This window comes from Mustela lutreola, chromosome 17, assembly GCF_030435805.1.
Source record: "Mustela lutreola isolate mMusLut2 chromosome 17, mMusLut2.pri, whole genome shotgun sequence".
In the NCBI taxonomy this organism is placed as follows: domain Eukaryota; kingdom Metazoa; phylum Chordata; class Mammalia; order Carnivora; family Mustelidae; genus Mustela; species Mustela lutreola.
Genome location: NC_081306.1, coordinates 23,842,818 through 23,867,331, shown reverse-complemented (window position 1 = coordinate 23,867,331; position 24,514 = coordinate 23,842,818). Strand labels below are relative to the sequence as shown.

Sequence of the window (24,514 nt, the reverse complement as noted above, 5' to 3'; positions counted from 1 at the left end):
CATATGGGGCTCTGTGCTCAGCAGGGGGCCTGCTTCCCTTCCTCTCTGTCTGCCTGCCTCTCAGCCTACTTGTGATCTCTCTCTCTGTCAAATAAATAAATAAAAAATATTTTTTAAAATCTTAAAAGGGATTCGTTAACCTGTTGGCTGGTGTAGAAGTTAGGTTTTATTGCTCTGAGCTGGTATTTCATATTCGTATTATGACAACAGCCTCACCAGTGGTCTAACCCGTGGTCATTTTGGAGTTTGTTCATCATTTTGGTCTTTATTGCCATAATCGACCAAGTCTAGGAAGGAAGTCAGAGTTTGATGAGTGGTAGGTCCAGTAGGACACAGAACTGTATTTACCCTTTGAGGATAGAACAGGTGTCACTGAATTGGGTGAGGAGAATAATAACTTCCCCAAAGAGCATTTATGAAATTCCTAGGAGGGGAAAGGTACTGGTCAAGATATTGGTGAGGAGTGGGGAAGGAGTTGGTTAGAAAGGCACTAGGATGAGCAGAATCAAGTTTTACAGCCTCGGAGACAGGTATAAATAAGGTGCTGTGTGGGAGATTAGAGCACTCTGGCTAGGGGAGTCAATTCGAATGCCTCCTTTTCCTTCCCATTTCTTCTGAAAAAAGGAATCGATGTCTACAAGATCCCCTGCCAACTTTTCATTGTTATTGCCAGGTGTACTTTATGTGTTGAATACTCCAGGTGGATTGGTGGAAGGAATTCATAAGGTCTGCTCTGGAGCAGAATGGGAAGGAGGTCAGATGCGCCAGAGGAACATGTGAAGGGAAGCAGGAGGAAATACTGAACAGGATCCTCGGAGGTTCAGGGAGCAACAGAGATGTATATTGGGTGTGTCAGTCAGATGGAGGGTCTCTGTGGGTCTTGGATACACTCCTTTTTCTAACTGTGTCATCGCAGTCTGCCCCTGGCTGGTGATTATTGTGTAGTTTGATGGAGGTATGATTTCCATCTTGTCGAAGTCACTCATGTAAGTGCACGATTCATTGAATTTCAGTTGTTTTAAAGACTTGTGCAAGCATCACCACAAACCAGTTTGAGGAGATTTCCATCCTATCCTGTGGTTGTCTCCTGTTTGTTCTGTGATACAACTTAAGAGCCTGGAGGGGTCACCAGCTCCTGGCCAGGAAGGTTGCCTCCTCACCATGCTGAGAGAACTCTACCCTAAGCGTTTCAACATAGGAAATAAAGGGGTGTATATTGAAGGTGGCTGTGGGTGGGGAGGAAACTCTGCCCTTTCCTCTGTGATAAGAGGAGACGGATAAAGTAGGGTTTGCCAGTGTCATGAAGGATGATGCCATCGGCTTTTAGGATGAGCTACCCCTGCAAATTAACAACTTTACTTAACCCTTTTGTGAAGTGGACATTCTTGAGTGTTGAGCAGAGTAACTTCTTAGACTCAGTGGTAGATTCGATGTACTTTGCTTCAGTCTTGCTGCTTCTCTGAATCCAATCATGTCTTTTTTGGAAGTAAAGATGGCCAAGCTACTGCTGCAGCAGGAGATGATTAGTGCCTCTTTGATCATAGTGCCACATTTGAACCCTCAGCTACTGCTTATGTGACACTCACTCGAAAGTTGGTAAAATTTGGTGTTGGGTAATTCCCATGGATTTAGAACTTTTGTATTCTTCAGTGCCCGATTTTATTGGGATACTAGGGTCAACTCGTGTTTATTTGCACACCATCTCTTTGAGAAGTTTGTAGAGCTTTTGCAGGGAGAAGTGAGGAATTTACTTTAGATGTGTCATAAAATAATGTCTTAAAAGGATAAAAGTTGGTACTCAGGATATTGAATGAGAAGTTGGTACACTGTTTTGTTTGTAAAACATTTCCTTTCTTCTGGAACTCCCTCATTTTTTGAAGTTTTAAGTTTGGACTTTTCTCTCCTCAAATTCAGGTAGCCTAACAACCCAATAGCCCTTGGATAGACATGAAGTACTTTAGAAGTTTTCAGGGAAAACATTCATCCTTAGCGACACATGAAAGTTCTAATCTTGCCTCAAACGTGCATCTCCCTGAGGTAATGAGTTTCATATTGAAAAAAAAAAAAAAAAAAAAGAACAACGCCCAGAAAACAGGGCTGGGGTGTAGCTAACCTGGAGTAGAGCCAGGCTTCTTTCCTGTGGTTTGGGGTCATCCACCACAGTGGTTTTGCTCCTTAGGGCACATGGGTTTTACTGTAGTGTTTGTCTTTTATAAACCTTCTCCATGAAATACATGGAAAAACGACATGTCTTCTGAGCCATCTAATTTACCCAACCTTTTGGCTTCTAAGATCGCCCTTATCCCAAAATGGTGATAATTTTGTTTGTATTTGCTATTACATTGGGCTTAGTGATTTATTGATACTGACTTGATGTTCTGTCTACTTGGTAACCTTCCAGTAAATTACCTGGGTAGTTGTTCTTATTTGATAGGTTTTTCTGGAGCACACCACCAAATGGGCTCTGGTGTCTAGTGGTGGAAAAACAGACAATGTCCTTGTTCTCATTGCGTTTGGAATACTGTGGAGAAGAAGAGAAATTCAGCAAGTAAACAGAAAAGTGAAATAATTGTGGCCAGTGGCAAGTGTTTTGAGAAATCAGAGCAGAATGTGAAACTACACAGTGATGAGAAACTTGTTCTAGACAGTCTTAAGGTACACCTTTGCCTTTTTGGGCAGCGTGCACACTCCTTTCTTTTGGGGGCAAGGGGTAGTTACTTCTGTAGGTTATTTCTGAAGCCTCTGCCATTTAGCTCCTGGGGTTGGGGAGAATTAAAGGTGGAACCTTCATGGACAGGCTAGTCAACCTTTCCTTAGTTGCCTGCCACATCCTGAGACCAGGCCAGCTAACTTGTCAGTGTATCCTGTCAATTACTGGGATGGCAGGTTGGAGTGCATTCCTCATGTGGCATAGGTTTCTCCTGTGCTTCTGTCAATGCTGAAGAAATTCCAATATTAGTAAAAGCTCTTTTGGTAAACAGCAGCTACTTGAGGAAGTTGTCAGCACTAACTCAGTTCAGTAGAACTTCAGGTAATAGTGGATCCCTAAATATCGCCCTCAACCCGCAAGGACGACAAGAAGCCCCAGTTCAGATGTATCTTCTCTCTCTTTATTTCCGCAAGTCTACACACTTATATACGCTTACATGACCAATCAGCGAGCCGGGTACAGGAGGGAGCAAATCAGGCTGCACACCTAAATGAACAACTTTGCTAGCAACCAATGCTATTTACTTCCTCTTTGGGCATTCTGCTTAGTCTCATGAGGCAATCCTAACCTGGCAACTAGCCAGGCACCATCTTTTAATGGCAGAGGCCGCCCTGGCCAGGGGCCTGCCTCCGACATCTCCCCTTTTTTCTTTTATGGCAGGGATCGTGCCTGTCTTAGGTTGTCAGTGGCGGGGAATATCCTTACCCATCATCAGACGGCAGATATCAATGATCTGCATCCTGTCTTAGGTTGATGTATTTCCCCCACCAATCTTACCCGTCGTTGACTACCGATCCAGCATACTTAGCCACACTTGGTGGGATGTTCCAGCCTCAATGGCTAACAAGTCCTGCACCATGGCTTGCTGTTGCCTATGTTGCTGTCACCTCCAAATTTCCAGTTTCCTTACTAGCAGATTCAAGCCCACTACGAGATTTATCATCAGACCAATTACGCTAGCCCATTGTTTCATAAATGTTAACGCATCTTGCAATGTTTTGATTATCTCTGGGAGGGTTGCCAGCTCAACTCTGGTGTTCTTTATCCCTGTTATGCCTAGTAGCAGGTGCTGAGTGTAGTTTTGGAATTCTGCGGACTAATTCCCCTGCAAGTATTGGGAGAGCTGTCAGGAGACATTCTGTAAGTCACTCATATTAGTATAGGCTATGGGAGTTACACAAATTGCCGGGAAGCGTGCTATACATCCCAGTCCCAATAGGGCCCCCAATATGTCCACCTGTTCTTGAACCAAATCCACTCTCTGGTTGACTATCGGGATTTCTGCTTGCAGATGTGCATTGATCTGAGACTGTGTTTGAAGGGCAGCCACCATTCCTTCTGCAAGGGTGTTCACAGCTTCTGCAGTGGGTATAGTTGTAGCAAGTGAGACTGCTGCTGCCATGGCAGCTGCTGTAGATATAGCCAGTGCTGTCACAATGGCGGCTGTGATTCCAAAATCTCTCTTCTTTCTGGATAGCACCACCAGTAACTTGTCCTCTGGAATGGAAACTGGGATAGGAACATGGGTAGGGATACGCATAATCACAGCCAGCTTGAAGGCCGTTACATTCCAGCACTGGGAAAGATGGCAATTCTTAGTGAAATTAACGTATCATTCAGCTCGCTAGCATTTGTTACGAGGAAAAGGAACGGTAGCAAGACGCATATGGGAGTGTGCTGATAAGTAATATTATTGGGACAAGACACATTAACTGTTGCCTCAAAGGTACTAGAGTCATTTTGTTTATAAGAACAGTTGAGGAATTTGCCACCATTTAACATGGACACTGCTGAGATATCAGTACATGCTCCTAGCAAGTTACAGACCTGCCATGCATCAAAGGGAGAGGAGGGAATATGAGAGAAGAGTTAGTTACTGGTAAAGGATATGGCCATGCTTTAACTACTGCCCACAGCTCTCTGGCTTGAGTCGGCCACAGGAGGTGTAGCATCCCCAGAGTTATCATCAGCATCTTCAGCATCATGACTGGTGTTCGGAGGCAAGGCTGCATGCACCAGCTGCTCTGGGATCCAAATTGGAGCCTCCTTTTCCTGTGGAAAAACACATACAGACCCCCTACTCCATACTAACACTGGATCTGGTCCATTCCACTTTCCTGTGAGGATGTCCTTCCAAAGTACTAAAGGCTTAGGGGGAGCAGCAGCATCACTTGCATGTCTGTCTACAGCTGATTTACCCGTTTTGTCCAACGTTAAAAAATTCAAAATAAAGAGAATGGTGTTGAGCTTATCTTTAGGGGACCTGAAGGTGTCCCCTATTCCCCCTTTTTGTTTATAAAGCGCATTTTTTATTGTAAGATGTGCGCGCTCCACAACACTCTCTCCTTGTGGGTTATAGGGTATTCCATGTATCAAGTGAATGTCAAGTTGTTGTAGGAAGGCTTTAAAGGGTTGTGAGGTGTAGGCTGGGCCATTATCTGTCTTTAACTGGCGTGGCTTTCCCCATGCCACGAAAGCCTGTAGGCAATGGGCGATAACATCTCTGGATTTTTCCCCCCCGTATGCACTGAGGTGAAAATTATTCCAGAGGAGGTATCTACAGAGACATGAACATATCTTAACTTTCCAAATTCTGAAACATGTGTGACATCCATTTGCCATATATGATTAGGTAACAAACCCTTAGGATTAACCCCCAAGGACGGTGCAGGTAGTAAGGTCATGCAATTTCTGCAGGAGACTACTATGTCCCCTGCCTGCGCTTTTGTTATGTTAAAATTGAGGCAAGAGGAGGGAGGAGTCAAGATGGTGGAGAAGTAGCAGGCTGAGACTACTTCAGCTAGCCGGAGATCAGCTAGATAGCTTATCTAAAGATTGCAAACACCTGAAAATCCATCGGCAAATTGAAGAGAAGATGAACAGCAATTCTGGAAACAGAAAAACAACCACTTTCTGAAAGGTAGGACCGGCAGAGAAGTGAATCCAAAGCGACGGGAAGATAGACCCCGGGGGGAGGGGCCGGCTCCCGGCAAGCGGCAGAGCAATGGTGCACAAAATCAGGACTTTTAAAAGTCTGTTCCGCTGAGGGACATCGCTCCAGAGGCTAAACAGGGCATGCGGGGTCAGGGTGGCCTCAGGTCCCGCAGGGTCACAGAAGGATCGGGGGTGTCTGAGTGTCGCAGAGCTTGCGGGTATTGGAACGGGAAAGCTGGCTACAGAGACAGAGCCGACAGTAAGCTCACAGCTCGGTGCTACCTTGAACGGGTCGCAGGCTCGGTGAGCTCGGAGCGCGGCCGGAGGTCAGGCAGACGGGAGTAACTGGGCGCTGTTCTCTGAGGGCGCACTGAGGAGTGGGGCCCCGGGCTCTCGGCTCCTCTGGGCCGTAGACCAGGAGGCCGCCATTTGTATTCCCGTCCTCTGGAATTCCATGGAAAGCGCTCAGAGAACAAAAGCTCCCGAAAGCAAACCCGAGCGGATTACTCAACCCGGCCCCTGGTAAGGGCGGTGCAATTCCACCTGGGGCAAAGACACTTGAGAATCACGACACCAGGCCCCTCCCCCAGAAGATCAATAGGAAATCCAGCCAAGACCAAGTTCACCTACCAAGGAGTGCAGTTTCAATACCAAGTAGAGCAGCAGCATTCCAGAGGAGGAGAAAGCAAAGCACGGATCTCATGGCTTTTTCCCTGTGATTTTTTTTAGTCTTGCAGTTAATTTAATTTTTTTCTTTTTCATTTTTTGTTTTTTTGCTCGCCTTCTGGTAAATTTTTTTTTACTTTTACCTTTTTCTTTTTTAACATTTGTTAACTAGTTTATCTAATATATATATTTTTTCTTTTTTATATTTTTCTTATGTTTTCTTTTTTTAAATTCTTTTCTTTTTTTTCTTTTTTCTTTTTTTTATTTCTTCCTTTTTGAACCTGTTTTTATCCCCTTGTCCCCCGTTCATGATTTGGGATCTCTTCTCATTTGGTTAAAGCATATTTTCCTGGGGTTGTTGCCACCCTTTTAGTATTTTACTTGCTCCTTCATATACTCTTATCTGGACAAAATGACAAGACGGAAAAATTCAACACAAAAAAAGGAACAAGAGGTAGTACCAAAGGCTAGCGACCTAATCAATACTGACATTGGTAATATGTCAGATCTAGAGTTCAGAATGACAATTCTCAAGGTTCTAGCCGGGCTCGAAAAAGGCATGGAAGATATTAGAGAAACCCTCTCGAGAGATATAAAAGCCCTTTCTGAAGAAATAAAAGAACTAAAATCTAACCAAGTTGAAATCAAAAAAGCTATTAATGAGGTGCAATCAAAAATGGAGGCTCTCACTGCTAGGATAAATGAGGCAGAAGAAAGAATTAGTGATATAGAAGACCAAATGACAGAGAATAAAGAAGCTGAGCAAAAGAGGGACAAACAGCTATAGGACCACGAGGGGAGAATTCGAGAGATAAGTGACACTGATAAGACGAAACAACATTAGAATAATTGGGATTCCAGAAGAAGAAGAAAGAGAGAGGGGAGCAGAAGGTATACTGGAGAGAATTATTGGGGAGAATTTCACCAATATGGCAAAGGGAACGAGCATCGAAATTCAGGAGGTTCAGAGAACGCCCCTCAAAATCAATAAGAATAGGCCCACAACCCGTCACCTAATAGTAAAATTTACAAGTCTCAGTGACAAAGAGAAAATCCTGAAAGCAGCCCGGGAAAAGAAGTCTGTAACATAACAATGGTAAAAATATTAGATTGGCAGCTGCCTTATCCACAGAGACCTGACAGGCCAGAAAGAGCTGGCATGATATTTTCAGAGCACTAAACGAGAAAACCATGCAGCCAAGAATACTATATCCAGCTAGACTATCATTGAAAATAGAAGGAGAGATTAAAAGCTTCCAGGACAAACAAAAACTGAAAGAATTTGCAAACACCAAACCGGCTCTACAGGAAATCTTGAAAGGGGTCCTCTAAGCAAAGAGAGACCCTACAAGTGGTAGATCAGAAAGGAACAGAGACCATATACAGTAACAGCCACCTTACAGGCAATACAATGGCCCTAAATTCATATCTCTCAATAGTTACCCTGAATGTTAATGGGCTAAATGCCCCTGTCAAAAGACACAGGGTATCAGAATGGATAAAAAAAAACAAAACCCATCTATATGTTGCCTCCAAGAAACTCATTTTAAGCCCGAAGACACCTCCAGATTTAAAGTGAGGGGGTGGAAAAGAATTTACCATGCTAATGGACATCAGAAGAAAGCAGGAGTGGCAATCCTTATATCAGATCAATTAGATTTTAAGCCAAAGACTATAATAAGAGATGAGGAAGGACACTATATCATACTCAAAGGGTCTGTCCAACAAGAAGATCTAACAATTTTAAATATCTATGCCCCCAACGTGGGAGCAGCCAACTATATAAACCAATTAATAACAAAATCAAAGAAACACATCAACAATAATACAATAATAGTAGGGGACTTTAACACTCCCCTCACTGAAATGGACAGATTATCCAAGCAAAATATCAGCAAGGAAATAAAGGCCTTAAACGACACACTGGACCAGATGGACATCACAGATATATTCAGAACATTTCATCCCAAAGCAACAGAATACACATTCTTCTCTAGTGCACATGGAACATTCTCCAGAATAGATCACATCCTCGGTCCTAAATCAGGACTCAACCGGTATCAAAAGATTGGGATCATTCCCTGCATATTTTCAGACCACAATGCTCTAAAGCTAGAACTCAACCACAAAAGGAAGTTTGAAAAGAACCCAAATACATGGAGACTAAACAGCATCCTTCTAAAGAATGAATGGCTCAACCGAGAAATTAAAGAAGAATTGAAAAAAATCATGGAAACAAATGACAATGAAAATACAACGGTTCAAAATCTGTGGGACACAACAAAGGCAGTCCTGAGAGGAAAATATATAGCGGTACAAGCCTTTCTCAAGAAACAAGAAAGGTCTCAGGTACACAACCTAACCCTACACCTAAAGGAGCTGGAGAAAGAACAAGAAAGAAACCCTAAGCCCAGCAGGAGAAGAGAAATCATAAAGATCAGAGCAGAAATCAATGAAATAGAAACCAAAAAAACAATAGAACAAATCAACGAAACTAGGAGCTGGTTCTTTGAAAGAATTAATAAAATTGATAAACCCCTGGCCAGACTTATCAAAAAGAAAAGAGAAAGGACCCAAATAAATAAAATCATGAATGAAAGACGAGAGATCACAACTAACACCAAAGAAATACAAACTATTATAAGAACATACTATGAGCAACTCTATGCCAATAAATTTGACAATCTGGAAGAAATGGATGCATTCCTAGAAACATATAAACTACCACAACTGAACCAGGAAGAAATAGAAAGCCTGAACAGACCCATAACCAGTAAGGAGATTGAAACACTCATTAAAAATCTCCAAACAAACAAAAGCCCAGGGCCAGACGGTTTCCCGGGGGAATTCTACCAAACATTTAAAGAAGAACTAATTCCTATTCTCCTGAAACTGTTCCAAAAAATAGAAATGGAAGGAAAACTTCCAAACTCATTTTATGAGGCCAGCATCACCTTGATCCCAAAACCAGACAAGGATCCCATCAAAAAAGAGAGCTATAGACCAATATCCTTGATGAACACAGATGCGAAAATACTCAACAAAATACTAGCCAATAGGATTCAACAGTACATTAAAAGGATTATTCACCACGATCAAGTGGGATTTATTCCAGGGCTGCAAGGTTGGTTCAACATCCGCAAATCAGTCAATGCGATACAACACATCAATAAAAGAAAGAACAAGAACTATATGATACTCTCAATAGATGCTGAAAAAGCATTTGACAAAGTACAGCATCCCTTCCTGATCAAAACTCTTCAAAGTGTAGGGATAGAGGACGCATACCTCAATATCATCAAAGCCATCTATGAAAACCCACCGCAAATATCATTCTCAATGGAGAAAAACTGAAAGCTTTTCCGCTAAGGTCAGGAACACGGCAGGGATGTCCATTATCACCACTGCTATTCAACATAGTACTAGAGGTCCTAGCCTCAGCAATCAGACAACAAAAGGAAATTAAAGGCATCCAAATCGGCAAAGAAGAAGTCAAATTATCACTCTTCGCAGATGATATGATACTATATGTGGAAAACCCAAAAGACTACACTCCAAAACTGCTAGAACTTATACAGGAATTAAGTAAAGTGTCAGGATATAAAAATCAATGCACAGAAATCAGTTGCATTTCTCTACACCAACAGCAAGACAGAAGAAAGAGAAATTAAGGATTCAATCCCATTTACAATTGCACCCAAAACCATAAGATACCTAGGAATAAACCTACCCAAAGAGGCACAGAATCTATACTCAGAAAACTATAAAGTACTCATGAAAGAAATTGAGGAAGACACAAAGAAATGGAAAAATGTTCCATGCTCCTGGATTGGAAGAATAAATATTGTGAAAATGTCTATGCTACCTAAAGCAATCTACACATTTAATGCAATTCCTATCAAAGTACCATCCATCTTTTTCAAAGAAATGGAACAAATAATTCTAAAATTTATATGGAACCAGAAAAGACCTCGAATAGCCAAAGGGATATTGAAAAAGAAAGCCAACGTTGGTGGCATCACAATTCCGGACTTCAAGCTCTATTACAAAGCTGTCATCATCAAGACAGCATGGTACTAGCACAAAAACAGACACATAGATCAATGGAACAGAATAGAGAGCCCAGAAATAGACCCTCAACTCTATGGTCAACTAATCTTCGACAAAGCAGGAAAGAATGTCCAATGGAAAAAAGACAGCCTCTTCAATAAATGGTGCTGGGAAAATTGGACAGCCATATGCAGAAAAATGAAATTGGACCATTTCCTTACACCACACACAAAAATAGACTCAAAATGGATGAAGGACCTCAATGTACGAAAGGAATCCATCAAAATCCTTGAGGAGAACACGGGCAGCAACCTCTTCGACCTCTGCCACAGCAACATCTTTAGGAACAACGCAAAAGGCAAGGGAAGCAAGGGAAAAAATGAACTACTGGGATTTCATCAAGATCAAAAGCTTTTGCACAGCAAAGGAAACAGTTAACAAAATCAAAAGACAACTGACAGAATGGGAGAAGATATTTGCAAACGACATATCAGATAAAGGACTAGTGTCCAGAATCTATAAAGAACTTAGCAAACTCAACACCCAAAGAACAAATAATCCAATCAAGAAATGGGCAGAAGACATGAACAGACATTTCTGCAAAGAAGACATCCAGATGGCCAACAGACACATGAAAAAGTGCTCCATATCACTCGGCATCAGGGAAATACAAATCAAAACCACAATGAGATATCACCTCACACCAGTCAGAATGGCTAAAATCAACAAGTCAGGAAATGACAGATGCTGGCGAGGATGCGGAGAAAGGGGAACGCTCCTACACTGTTGGTGGGAACGCAAGCTGGTGCAGCCACTCTGGAAAACAGCATGGAGGTTCCTCAAAATGTTGAAAATAGAACTGCCCTATGACCCAGCAATTGCAATATCCAATATTGGATATTTACCCTAAAGATACAAACGTAGTGATCCAAAAGGGCACATGCACCCGAATGTTTATACCAGCAATGTCCACAATAGCCAAACTATGGAAAGAACCTAGATGTCCATCAACAGATGAATGGATCAAGAAGATGTGGTATATATACACAATGGAATACTATGCAGCCATCAAAAGAAATGAAATCTTGCCATTTGCGACAACATGGATGGAACTAGTGCGTATCATGCTTAGTGAAAATAGTCAAGCAGAGAAAGACAACTATCATATGATCTCCTTGATATGAGGAAGTGGTGATGCAACATGAGGGCTTAAGTGGGTAGGAGAAGAATCAATGAAACAAGATGGGATTGGGAGGGAGACAAACCATAAGTGACTCTTAATCTCACAAAACAAACTGAGGGTTGCTGGGGGGAGGGGGTCTGGGAGAAGGGGGTGGGATTATGGACATTGGGGAGGGTATGTGCTTTGGTGAGTGCTGTGAAGTGTGTAAACCTGGTGATTCACAGACCTGTACCCCCTGGGGATAAAAATGTTTATAAAAAATTAAAAATTAAAAAAAAATTTGAGGCAAAGAGTTAAAGCATTCACATGGAACAGCTTATGATAATGTCTCACCTGTTGCACTGGGTCCTCAATGGCAAAGACAAATTCTCCTCTGGTTAAGGCATCTGCTAACCTATTACTTTTTGTCAGGGGGCCTGGTAAGGTTGTATGAGCTCATATGTGGCCAATATAAAATGGAGCCTTCCTGTCCCAAACTAATGTTTGGATTTCTTGTAATGCCTCAGAGATAGTAGACCTGGCATTAATAGAACCCACATTTTCAATGATAGAGACAGCTTGCACCACATATCTACTATCTGATAAAAGGTTGAAGGGTTCTTGATGAAACATTTGAAATGCTTTTATTACTGTGAGAAGCTCGGTTTCTTGGGGAGAGCAGCTTTGAAATAGGAAGGTCCAACTCTCTTCTTTGGTAACTATAGCTCCTACTCCTTGCTTAGATCCATCAGTGAATATAAGCCTTACATTACTGAGGTGTTTATGGTGAGTGATCCTAGGGTATGTAATTGGATTGGATAAACTGAACTGTAGCCATGGATGTGATGGGTAGTGGTTATCAAATTGAGTGCACGTTATAGTTATCAAAATGGCCCAGTCATCATCACAGGCTGCTAGGCACTTTATTTGTTCCTGCGTATATGGTGATATTATAGTATCTGGTTGTTTACCAAATGCTGCTATACTAAGTTTAATCCCTTTAAGTATAATTTGTGCAATGGCACTTGGGTACCAGAGCAAGACCTTCCCTGGAGAGTGGGTCAAACTAACCCATGATATGGGGCCAGATTGCCAAAAAACTGCAGTGGGAGCTCGATTTTCGGCAAGGACACAAAATAGCAAAGGTTTGGAGTAGTCATTTCTGTCTATCTGAGCAGCTTCTAGCCTTTTCTGGATCAGATTGATGGCTGCTTTTGCCCCCTCAGTCAACTGATGAGGAGAGGTGAGGTTAAGTGTCTCAAATAAGGGTGACAATTCCTGATCAGTGAGTTTTAGATAGGGCCTGATCCAATTGATATCTCTTAACAATTTTTGAAAATCATTTAACGTGTTTAGGTGATCCGTCCGCAGGGTTATCTTTAAAGGTCTGACTTTAGTATTCTCTAACCTAGTTCCCAAATATTCTTTAATGGGCGTCATTTGGACCTCTTCTGGTGCTATGTGTAATCCGAATTTCTCAAAATGTTTGTAAAGAAAGGAAAGGGCCTTCTCAATATATTGTTCTTTTTTATGGCACAGCAAAAGATCATCCATATAATGATACCCAATGAGCGGGGGAAATTGTGTTCTAACTTCCTTCAGGGCTTGGTCCACATATAATTGGCACATTGTAGGGCTGTTGGCCATGCCCTGAGGCAATACCACGCACTCATACTGTTGATCCAGACAAGAATGATTAATGGTAGGTACTGTGAAAGCGAAACATTGGGTGTCCTCGGGGTGCAATGGGATGGAAAAGAAACAGTCTTTAATATTGATTACCACAGAGGGCCAACCAGAGGGCAGGGCTGAGACTAAAGGCTGCCCCCAGCTGTACTGCTCCCATGGCCACCATCTTTTCATTAACAGCTCGTAAGGCATGTAACAATCGCCATTTCCCCAACTTCTTCTTAATCACAAAAAAAATCATGTATTCCATGGTGATGTGGAGGGCCGAATATGACCGGCGGCAAGTTGCTCTTTTACTAACGTGTGGGCAGCTTCACATTTTTCTTAGGCAGGGGCCACTGAGGAACCCACATGGGTTTACTGTTTTTCCATTGAATTTTTAGAGGTTCAGTGGCCCCTAAGAAAAACCCAGCCCTGGCCCACCTATTCTTTGAGAGAAGTAATTAGTCAAGGGAATAGGTTCAGGGGTGCCCTGCAGCTGTTTTCCTAGGCCTCCCGTTCCAGGATAACCAGACTTAGTCATTAAGGCTTGAGCTTCCTCACTATAGAATAATTCTGGAGTCAACTTCAGGTTCATTTGGGCCAAGACGTCCCGTCCCCACAATGAAATGGGAATCTTAAGGACATATGGCTGCACAAGTCCATGGTGGCCTTCATCATCCTTCCATGGCAGTGTAGCTGCACTGCACATGGGGCTATGAGCAATCCCTAATCCTCGAAGTGTTTGATCAGCCTTTTGCACAGGCCAGTCAGCTTCATTGATGATACTGCGATCTGCTCCAGTGTTCAATAAGCCCATGAATTTCTTATCTCTTATCCAAAAAGAGTAAAGGGGTCTATTTTGCATGCCAAGCGTGACGCATGCTAGAGGAGCTCCAGATGAACCGAACCCCTTTTGTCCCCACGTAACCTCATGGCTTCCAAAAAGCTTGTGACAACTAGGCAATACCAGGATTTGAGCTATCTTATCACCTGGACTAATAGCTGTAATTCCACGTGGGGAGGATACCAGGATTTTCACCGTTTCTTTATAATCAGCATCTATAATTCCGGGGTGAACAATGAGTCCTGATAACGCCATGGAGCTCCGTCCTAGCAAGAGGCCCACGGTGTCCTCAGGTAATGGACCCTTAAAATCTGATTCGACTACCTGGGTCCCCATCTCTGGAGTCAGTATGAGTCTGGTGGTGGCACGGATGTCCGATCCTGCACTCCCTGTTGTGGCTCGCCTTGGATCGTCGGCGGATAATGCGAGCGAGCCACCTGTTGGAGCACCCCCATACATTTGAGGGCCCTGGGGTGTGGGGCCCCCCTTCCCATTTTTTGACCCTCTTGGAGGCAGAGAGTTACCTTGTATATCCCTTATTGAGCGACATTCATATGCCCAGTGGGCACCCTTCCCACATCTTGGGCAGATACCTGGTTTTTTAGGCTCTTGATAGGACACCTTTCTCTCGGGGCACTCACGCTTAAGGTGTCCTGGCTCCTTGCAGTAATAGCAAACTCCAGGAGTACCCCTATGTTTATATTGTTGAGCTCCCTGTAATCCTTGTAAACCTTGAGTGATTGCTGCAGCCATAACCTGCCCTTGAATAACACTGTCGTTGATATCCCTGCAAACTTTAATATATGTACTCAAGTCTTTGCTTTTCCAAGGTCTGATGGCTTCTTTACACCATTTATTAGCTTGCTCATAAGCCAGCCATTTTATCAATGGCATGGCTGCCTCTACCTCCCCAAATATTCGACCAGCTGTTTGCATCAGCCTCGCTACCAAATCAGCATATGCTTCATTTGGTCCTTGTATTACCTTAGACAGCTGACCCTGTAAATCCCCACTGCCTTGAATTGTCTTCCATGCTTTAGTGGCCGCCTCGGCTATTTACAGATACACCGCAGGGTTGTATTGTATTTGGGCCTGCTTTCCCATGTACGGTCCTATTCCCATTAACATTTCTAGGTCCCACTGAGGATTTCCAGCCGCTGCATTACGGCGGGCAGTGTCCTCTGAGTATTCTTGCCAGGCTGTTTTCCATACTAGATATTGCCCTCCCGACAAGGTTGTGCGGGCTAGGTTACCCCAGTCTTCAGGGACTAAGTTCATTCCTGCTATGGTATCCAACAAAGATACCGTAAAGGCTACCTGAGGGCCATACTGCATGACTGCTTCCTTTAACTGCTTAACTCGTTTAAAATCAAGAGGCTGATGATACCGCTGGTTGTTTTGGTATCATACCGCTGGTTGTTTGGTATCCTCTAAAACTGGAAAGGCAGAGGCCAGGTCATGATCTCTCCAGCTCGAAACCCTGCCACTACCACATGCGGTGCAGCAGCTACAAACTCCTTGGCACACCATAGGATTATACGGCGGAAGGGCACTAGGTGTCGCTGGAGTCGACAGTTTCAAATGTTCAAAGTTGGAATGCATTTTATGGTCTAACTCCTCCCCTGAAATTTCTTCTTCCTCTTCACTAGAACTACCCCCCTCTGAGGCACGAGAAGACCGCTCCTCTTTCACTTCCTCCAATGTCATTGCTCCCTCTTGTAGAGCTGATTCACATTTGGGTTTAGGCCCCACCAGGCATCCCCGGACTAAGGTCCATATTTCCAGGAACCCGGGTGGCAAAGGCGTTTTATTGTCCTGTTTCTTCAAATCCTCCCCTAAGTGGTCCCATTGAGGTATGTTTAGCAAGCCTTCATCTAAGAACCATGGAGCCGCCTTTTCCACTGTATTCAAAAAGGCCCGAGCAGTTTTTGCTTTTAGTGAAGTTCCATTGGCTTTCAGCAGGTCTTTTAAAGACTCTTCCAACCGCACTTTAGATACTTCAGATCCCATTATGAACACACAGACAACAGACGCGGACGTTAAAAACAGTAACTAACACATTAACTTTTTACACGCATATACTTCAGTCGACCTTTACTCCCCGCTTTACCGCGGAATTCCCACTTTTGAATGTGGCTAATGGCCCCGCTTACCTGCGGACCTTTACTCCCTGCTTTCCTGCGGATTACCTTGCAAGATTCCTTTATTTAGTTCCTGGGTGCCGGCGCCATTTATCGCCCTCGACCCGCAAGGACGACAAGAAGCCCCAGTTCAGATGTATCTTCTCTCTCTTTATTTCCGCAAGTCTACACACTTATGTACACTTACATGACCAATCAGCGAGCAGGGTACAGGAGGGAGCGAATCAGGCTGCACACCTAAACGAACAACTTTGCTAGCAACCAATGCTGTTTACCTCCTCTTTGGGCATTCCGCTTAGTCTCATGAGGCAATCCTAACCTGGCAACTAGCCAGGCGACATCTTTTAATGGCAGAGGCCACCCTGGTTGGGGGCCTGCCTCTGACGCCTAAATGACGTGTGCTGCAGTCCTTTGGCTCTCACTTTCTCTTTGGCTCTTTCAGGAGGGCCTTTTTGTGGGTGGCGTCTTCGCCCCCATGGTTACCTCCTTCCTTTTTAGGTAAGGAGGGTTTTGTTTTAGTTTTGGGGTTTTTTGGTTGTTTTAAAGGTTTATTTATCCTTTTAAGGATATTTGTTTATTTGAGAGTCTCCATCGGGGGCATGGGGAGGGTAGGGGGAGAGAGTAAGAATGTCAAGTACACTCTGCACTGAGCCAGGAGCCAGACTGAAGGCTCCATCCCAGGACCCTGAGATCATGAAGTGAGCCAGAGTCGGGAGTGGGATGCATCGGGATTGGGGCTGTTCCCACTGCTGCAGCCCTGGGGGCTCCTTCTCAGGGGCCCTCCGTGACTGGGTGGCTCAGTCAGTTAAGCATCTGCCTTTAACTGGCATCCTGATCTCAGGGTCCTGAGACTGAGCCCTGCTCAGAGAGGAGGCTGCCTCTCCCTCTCCCTCTGCGTCTGCCCACGACTTGTCCTCACTGTCTCCCAAATAATAAAATCTTTTGAAGAAAGTAAATATAAAAGTTTATTTAGCATAATGTTGAGAAAAACAAGTTCAATCTTTAAGAAAAAATGATGATAGTGATAGGTATAAGTATCAATTTAAACTAGATTTGTATGATGGATCTCGATGAATCTTTGCATCCATGCCCTGAGGAATGAATCCATGCTGTCCCCACATCACAGAGAAGGACACAGAGGTTTGGAGAGGTGAAGTAATTATCCAGGCAAAGAGTAGAAATTGGAAGAATGGAAACTGGTCCTGTTCTCTTCCAGAGGCTCAACTGGCAACTTGTTTTTTCCATTTCCGTAATAAACATATACTTTTTAGACTACGAACCAGTGCTACATTCTGTCCCTCCAGGATTCTCCCCAGGCCCCATCAGAGAGGGCTCTGGGGCCAGATTCTCCCTCCCTGTTCCAGGGGCCCCGGGTGACTCCTTCTGTCTGTTCAGAAACAAGGACACAGAGCTCTGGGGAGGGACCCTTCCTTGGCCACGGGTGTCCACCTCTGCTTGGCTTTCCCATGCCCTGCTGGAAGGTGAAGTCAGGGTCAGAGGTTGAGAGGTGGCTGGGGAAGGAGGAGGAGGCCAAGGGCATCCCAGCCTGGTGATTCCCCTTACCTGCCAGACCATTCTTCCCAGGTCCATCCAGCATCCCATTGATCTGCTGCTACTTCTGCTGCTGGTGCTGCTGGTGCTTCCAGATCCCTGCCAGCACCAGCAGGAGTGTAGGAGGGATCTGCCCTGTGGGGACCCAGGAATCTTGTAAGATGCCTCCAGCCCTTTCCACAGGTGCCCAATCCCCCATTCCTTTCAGGGTGCCCCGGAGCTCAGTTGCCCAGTCCTGTATAATCCCTCACTTGATCACCTTTCCCACGGTCCAGGAATCTCTCAGTCTTGCCAGGGGCCCAGAGCTCTCCCCACAGTTCATGGGGTCCTCCTGCCATCTGGTGCCAGAATGCTGATGTGGGCAAAGGGCAGGGCATAGCACAGGCCTGAAACAGGAGGGACCTGTGGTTGTCACCTGGGCTGCCATTAACAGGGGTGAGACATGAGGCACTTGATCTCCAAAGACACTGAGCCCATGGAGGTGATGACGTCAATGTCTGTGTGTTCTCAACATGTGACTTCTTCTTGTCCTCCACACAGTTATGGACATGGGCATGGACACTCCCGGTTCAGTGAAGGAAATGAGCACCAGGCCAAACAGCAGGTAAAGCAGGACAGCTGGATCTCAAACTCTAGGCTCCTGGCTTGTCTCCCGGGGACACAAAGGGTTTTATAGATGGGAGACTGACACTGGCTTTGGGGACACCTCCTCAACTCCATGACTGATCTCACCTATTTGAGGCCCCCAAACTCTGTTTCCTGCTTCTTTCCCTGCTCCCGATTCCAGTTCTAATCAAGGTGACTCTGGCCATCTTCCATGGAAGTCCCTGGCCCCCCTTACAGGTTGGGCCTCTCTCCTGTTCCCTTTTGGGCTAGTCTGACTCCACCCCTTCCATAGCTGGTCTCTTCTACAACCATAGCAGCCCAACTCTGGGGTTCTTGAGGTGGACAGCGGTATCTAAGCAGAATTGAATACTTTGTTTTGTTATCCTTGTTTTGTTGTTGGCTTGTTTTTTAAGTTTCTGTATGTGTATGTTTAAGATGTTGTTGTAACTGAGGGTGGCAGGAGTGGAAGTGGGTGCGAAGGATGGGGTGGCTGGGGAATGGGCATTGGAGAGGGTATGTGCTTTGGTGAGTGCTTGAACTGGCTGCGACTGATGAATCACAGACTACCCCTGAAACAAAAAGTACATTATACGTTAATTAGAAAAAACAAGCTGTTGTTCTATTTAAGCAGTACTAGAGTGGTTCCTGTTTACAAGAAATTTACACAATAATAAAGTGGTGGTTTGTAGAGCACTGACAATCAGCTGTCTTGGGCCAGAAGTAGTTGAGGAAACATTTGAGAGTCCTAGGGAGACACAGTTTAGGAAGTTCATCTCAGGACAGGCCCCAGGAGAGAGGATAACAAGGGGTTTGTCTAGTATCCTGGGCCCCTGGCCCTGCCCACCTGCTTGGCTGTCCCCACCCAGCACAGATGGAGCTGCCAGCTCTCTGGGTGTTGTCCTGGATCCGCCAGGGGAGAAGCTGGTGAAAGACTTCTCTTAAGATGCTCTCATTCCTGGATGTCCCAGAAGATGACATGAGAGTCTGATTGGATTGTTTCCCTGTAAAGTTTCCTCATGTAAAGCCGAAGCTAGTGCGTAGGAGGGTCACAAAGAGAAGTGACAGATCTACTCCGTCGGAGGTGTTCCAATGTCTCAGCCAAATGGGGATGATTTTGAGATCATGAAGTCTTCTCAGACAAATACCAGAGGATATTCCAGCCCAGAAGACATATTTGATTTCAATTGTATCATCCTCGTATCATTTCATTCCAGTGTTGCTCTTTTCCTTTTCTATTTCTTTTTTCTTTAAGATTTTATTTACTTATTTGACACAGAGAGAGAGAGAGATCACAAGTTGGCAGAGAGGCAGGCAGAGAGGCAGGCAGAGAGTGAGGGGCAAGCAGGCTCCCTGCTGAGCACAGAGCCCGATGTGGGGCTTGATCATAGGACCTGATCATGACCTGAGCCACCAGGAGCCCCTCTTTTTTCTATTTCTTTACTCCTGTTCCCATGATAGAGGTACTTCTCCATTTCTAAACATATGGGAATTTCTAGTTCACTTTTTATCAGTGATTTCTAGCACATTATATTACCACAAGATGCTCTGTAGTTGCCTGAATTAATGCATCTGAAACAAAATTGAAATTTCCCTTATGGTTAAAGTAAATTGGGCGCATTTTTGTAATGGTCTCCTATGTGCCTAAAATCAGTGGATGTGGATGTGGACAGATGTATGGAGACAGCTATGGGATTCAGATGGTTTGCCATTAAGATTTACATCTTGTGGATGTTCTGTCTGCGTTGAGTTGCTGAGAGAGGGCTCAAACCTCCTACTCTGGTTGTGTACTTGCTTGTTGTTGCAGTTTGGTTCTCCTTTGCTTTCTACATTGTTCAGCCAGTGGCTCTCAGACGGGAGTTCAGAAGGGAAGGAGAGAGCGCCCAGAAGAGGGAACAGGGACCTGGGTTGGAGGAAGTAAACAAGAAGGATGGCTAAAGATCCAGAGAGGATCTGTCGTTGGGATGGCACGTGTTGGGGTATCAGGTGGGAAGGGGCTTTGTACCAATGAGGTCACCGGTGGCATCCATGTTGAGCTACTAGGGGCAAAGGCAGGGGATTGGTGGAGAGATTAGAATGTTTCTAGGTTGCTAAGGAAACGTTCAAACCCGGGAAGGCTTGGTGGAGGATGGATTCTCCACACCAACTGCTCCTGAGAGTTCACTTTACCTGCTAATGTGTCCTGCTGACCTTGTCCTTTATTAACCTGCTGACCTCCTGACCTTTCTGAACCGTGCTACTTCCCCTTGAGTACTTAATCTGACCCTGACACCGCCTGACACTTTCCCTGACCCCTTCTCCTGACCAACACCTTCCCCATCCTACCCTCTTATTTCTTCCCTATTCCCCTCCCTAATTACCACCCTGCCCCTCCCCACCCCTTCCGAACACCCCCACCCCACTCTCCCCTGCCCCCCAACCATCTCCACTTCCTCCCTGGGCCCACAGTGCCCCTTAAAAGGACCAGGACATGATGGTGCAAAGGCTACTCTTCTGGCTTGTCTTGCTTCAGTGTCCCAGTTCCCCAAACCCAAATGTGAGTAAATGTGACACTTCACTCGTGTCTTCCTTCTTCTCCTTCTTCTCCTTCTACTACTTCTTCTTCTTCTTCTTCTTCTTCTTCTTCTTCTTCTTCTTCTTCTTCTTCTTCTTCTTTCTTCTTCTTCTGATATGATTTACTTGAGGAATAGAGAAAAAGGGCTCATGTGTAGGGGGCAGAGAGGGTGGGAAAGAGAAAATCCCAAACCAGCTGTGCAGTGAGCACAGAGCCCAAAGTGGGCCTCAACCTCAGGACCATGAGATCATGACTTGATCCAAACGAAGACTTGGTCACTTATCTGACTGAGCTACTTGGGTGCCCATAAGCTGCTAGTGGTGTCTTCCTTCCGACTGGGTTCTTTAATCACAGCTTTTTCATGGGGTTCTTGATGGTAACTTCAGAAGAACGAGAGTTCTTCCTGACGACTGGGCACCACAGGGCAGGTTTCAGGGTCAACCGGAAGGGGTTGAGGCCACAGCCATTTCCCTCATGTTTTGGGTCCTGTCTGTGCTGCTTGGTCCAAGAAGCACAGCTTTGGTAGGATGGAAACCTGAAGGCACCAGGTTTCTAGTGTCAGGAGGAAGGATTTGTGAAGATAGGAAAAGCCATTGAGCTCTTTGTCTTAAATAGGGGGCTTGTGTGATATGTACATTATATCTCTTTAAAATTGTCTTCAAAAATGTCAGGAACTCTAATTTAGTAGGAGCTAGGGGTGTTAAATTGTCCCCTGGAATCCTGGTGGAGATCCTACTGCAAGCCTGGTAAATTCAGGGTCCAGCTTCTGCTTAGTTTGTTTTTGTGTCAGCGCATTGTTTATATTTGTCAAGTTTGACAGCCCTGGGTATCTTAAGCATTGGTGTTGGGACTAGAGTGTTAAGAAGTGAAATGTCCATTTTGCTCTGCTTCTTGGTTGGTTGACTCTTAGCAACTTCTGAACCCGCTCTTTCCTTCTGGTCTTGGAGGCTGTCCCCAGGGACCGTGTGTCCCACCAGGTCCATGGAGACCTGAGAATCCCAGAAGACACTAATAGACCGCATCCTGCTGGGATATATGTCACAGGAAAATCACTAGGAGTGATGTGATCAGGAAGTGAATGAGTTGTTGTCCTTTCTTTGACCAAGTACGTGCAGTGTGTTGATTTTCCCAAAATAAGAAAGTTCTGGATGTCCTTAGGATTGTCCAAATATAAAGAAATACATGGTTCCCAGCATGAATATTTCACTCTGTCATGAAAAAGTAAACCCTCTACCCCCAGGAGAAAGAGAGAGAGTCATCCAACAGTTAGGGAACACCCCTGGAAATAAGTAGACTACTTTAGATCCGCTTGCACCAGATTATGAAAGAGGGATCCGGAAGAGTCAGTAGTCAAGAAGGATGCTTGTATTGAGGCAGACCCATCCCACATGAAGACCTCTAGTCAAAGTAGACCCCATTCTGTTTCATTGGAGTCTTCAGAAGAGGGAATTTCTTGGTCGTCTGGATTGGAATCATTCCCCTCTACCTGGGCTGCATCTCATGGATCAGTTCACCTTGCTCACCGTTCCTCATCTCTGAACTCTTGCCTAAATGAACTGGTGTTGTATTTCCCACCTCCACCTGCTCATGGCCACTGTCGGAGAACCTAGAGTTTTTGGCCCCACTGGCTGTCCTCTAGTTAAGACTCAGCTACTGGTATCAGCATCCAGACAGCTGCCAGATGTACTGTGTGCCCACAGCTGGGCGTGTTTTACATTCCTGACAAGACAGCCTCTGTCTTTTGTGCATTTGATCGCCATGACCAACCATTGTGCTGACAGCTACTGCTCTCTTCCAGACAGTGGCTATTAAAGGCAGTGTACGTTTCCCACCAGCACACATTTTCCTGACCTCAGCTGTGAGGGCTGAAGAGGAAAATGTTTTAGATTTCAGGAGCTCCTTTCTAGAGAGGTTTGTTTGCACAAAATTCAAGCCTTGTGTTATGAATTGCATTGTTAGTGTCTTTTCTCCTGAAATACTTCTAAATGTAGTTTTTGTAAAATGATGTGTTCCTAGTCTTGGTGTTCATATCCAGGAATTTTGTATTCTTAGAATTCACAGGCACCTGGGTGGTTCAGGCAGTTAAGTGTCTGCCTTAGGCTTGGGTCATGATCCCAGGGTGCTGGGATTGAGCCCTGGTTGGGCTCCCTGCTCAGCTGGCACTCAGCTACTCAGTCTCCTTCTGCCCTTCCCCCTCTCTCTTTCAAATAAATAAATACATTCGTTAATATTTTCCCTCTTTAGAAAGTTAAATTTTAAGTTGCTCTTGCATGATTTATTTACAGTACCAAGAAATAGGAACATGAATTGCTTCCATTGGCTTTTTGCAGATACTAACCCTCACAGATATGCTTAGAACATACATGATCACCTGATTATGTACTTCAGAAATCTCACATCTGGGTTTGTGATTCAGAATCAGAGTGAGCATTGAAAGAAAACATCAATGTTTTCAGAAACTAATCAGTAACTCTGATTTATTTTTATTGGGCATAATCTCATGTCGTATTAACGAGCAGCCTCCTGTCTCTCTCACTTATGTCCTGATCTATAAACATGTGTCCATAGAATGTGCTCATTTGTACCTCTAGTACAAATTCTATTCATGCTTTCTCTCATTCGTCCATAAATTTTGGGTGTAGTTTTGGAAATGGTCCAAAGGAGTTTTTCCAGGTCCTTCATGGATGTACAATAGGAGTCACTGACTCCTTACCTATTCTAAGTTTACATTGACTTACCTTGTTTATTTTATGTTGGCTTATAAATTCTCAAGTTCTGTTAGCTATAGAAAAAACAGTTGCAATGTGCTTGTAGATAAAATAAAATCTCTTAAGATTTGTCTATTAGATTTTGCCTGCAGCTTTAGTGTGTCATAATGTATATATGATAATAACATTTTTTCAAAGAATACTTTTTGTTGATATTAGACATAGGGAAGCAATAAGGAAGCCATCATCATGGTAAGTTGGTAAACACACTCATCACTGCCAAAAGTTTGCCCCAGCTCCTTGGAAATGCCTCTGTGCTCCTTCTCCTCCAGGAGGAGCTAGTTGAGAGGTATGCTTACCTCCTGGAGGCTGATTGAGGGTTTGTAAAGTTGATCTTTTGTGACAGATACACAGTAAAAGTCTTTGAGATTCCTCATTGTCTCAAATGGTATTTCAGCTTGTCCTTTCCTTGCCTGATCATTTCTGTCTTGGCCCTCATGGGATTGAAGTTCTGTGGAAGCTTCTCATTTTAACTGCCTTCTTGGGAACTTGTGCCTTTCTCATTTACCTCTGGAGAACCATCCTCGCTGTAAGTATATTAATGTACCTTCTGTACTTTCATTCATAAATAAGCAAAAAATGTTATAGTCCCTGGACATTTTTATGTCCATTCAGTACTACAAATTTCCCTCTAATATGTCAATTTTGATTATCACCTAGATTGATGTAGTTTTAAATTTCTATTGAAGTGCCTTCTTGATCCATATGTTCTTTTTTTTAAGTTCAAGCATAATTGGCAAACAGTGTAATGTGACTTTCAGGTGTACAACATGACTCCGCAATTCTGTACATTTCTCAGTGCTCAGCAGAAGAAGTGCACTCTTCTTTCCCTTCACCTCCTTCACCCATCCCTCCACCCA

General features: G+C 44.3%; 1 protein-coding gene across 9 annotated transcripts in view; it reads left to right on the top strand.

Annotated features, from left to right (window-relative positions):
- LOC131820142 (transport and Golgi organization protein 1 homolog) overlaps positions 1–24,514 on the top strand; it is a 118,274-nt gene that overhangs the window by 9,220 nt on the left and 84,540 nt on the right. For 7 of the 9 annotated variants that reach the window (XM_059155716.1, XM_059155722.1, XM_059155719.1 and 4 more), the window contains exons 2-3: positions 18,270–18,333; positions 24,052–24,183. In XM_059155716.1, coding sequence (XP_059011699.1) covers positions 18,270–18,333; positions 24,052–24,183 — 196 coding nt within the window. Of the gene's footprint in view, positions 1–18,269; positions 18,334–20,440; positions 20,869–24,051; positions 24,184–24,514 lie in introns of those variants that run through there. The other 2 variants (XM_059155721.1, XM_059155723.1) reach the window with 2 other exon arrangements.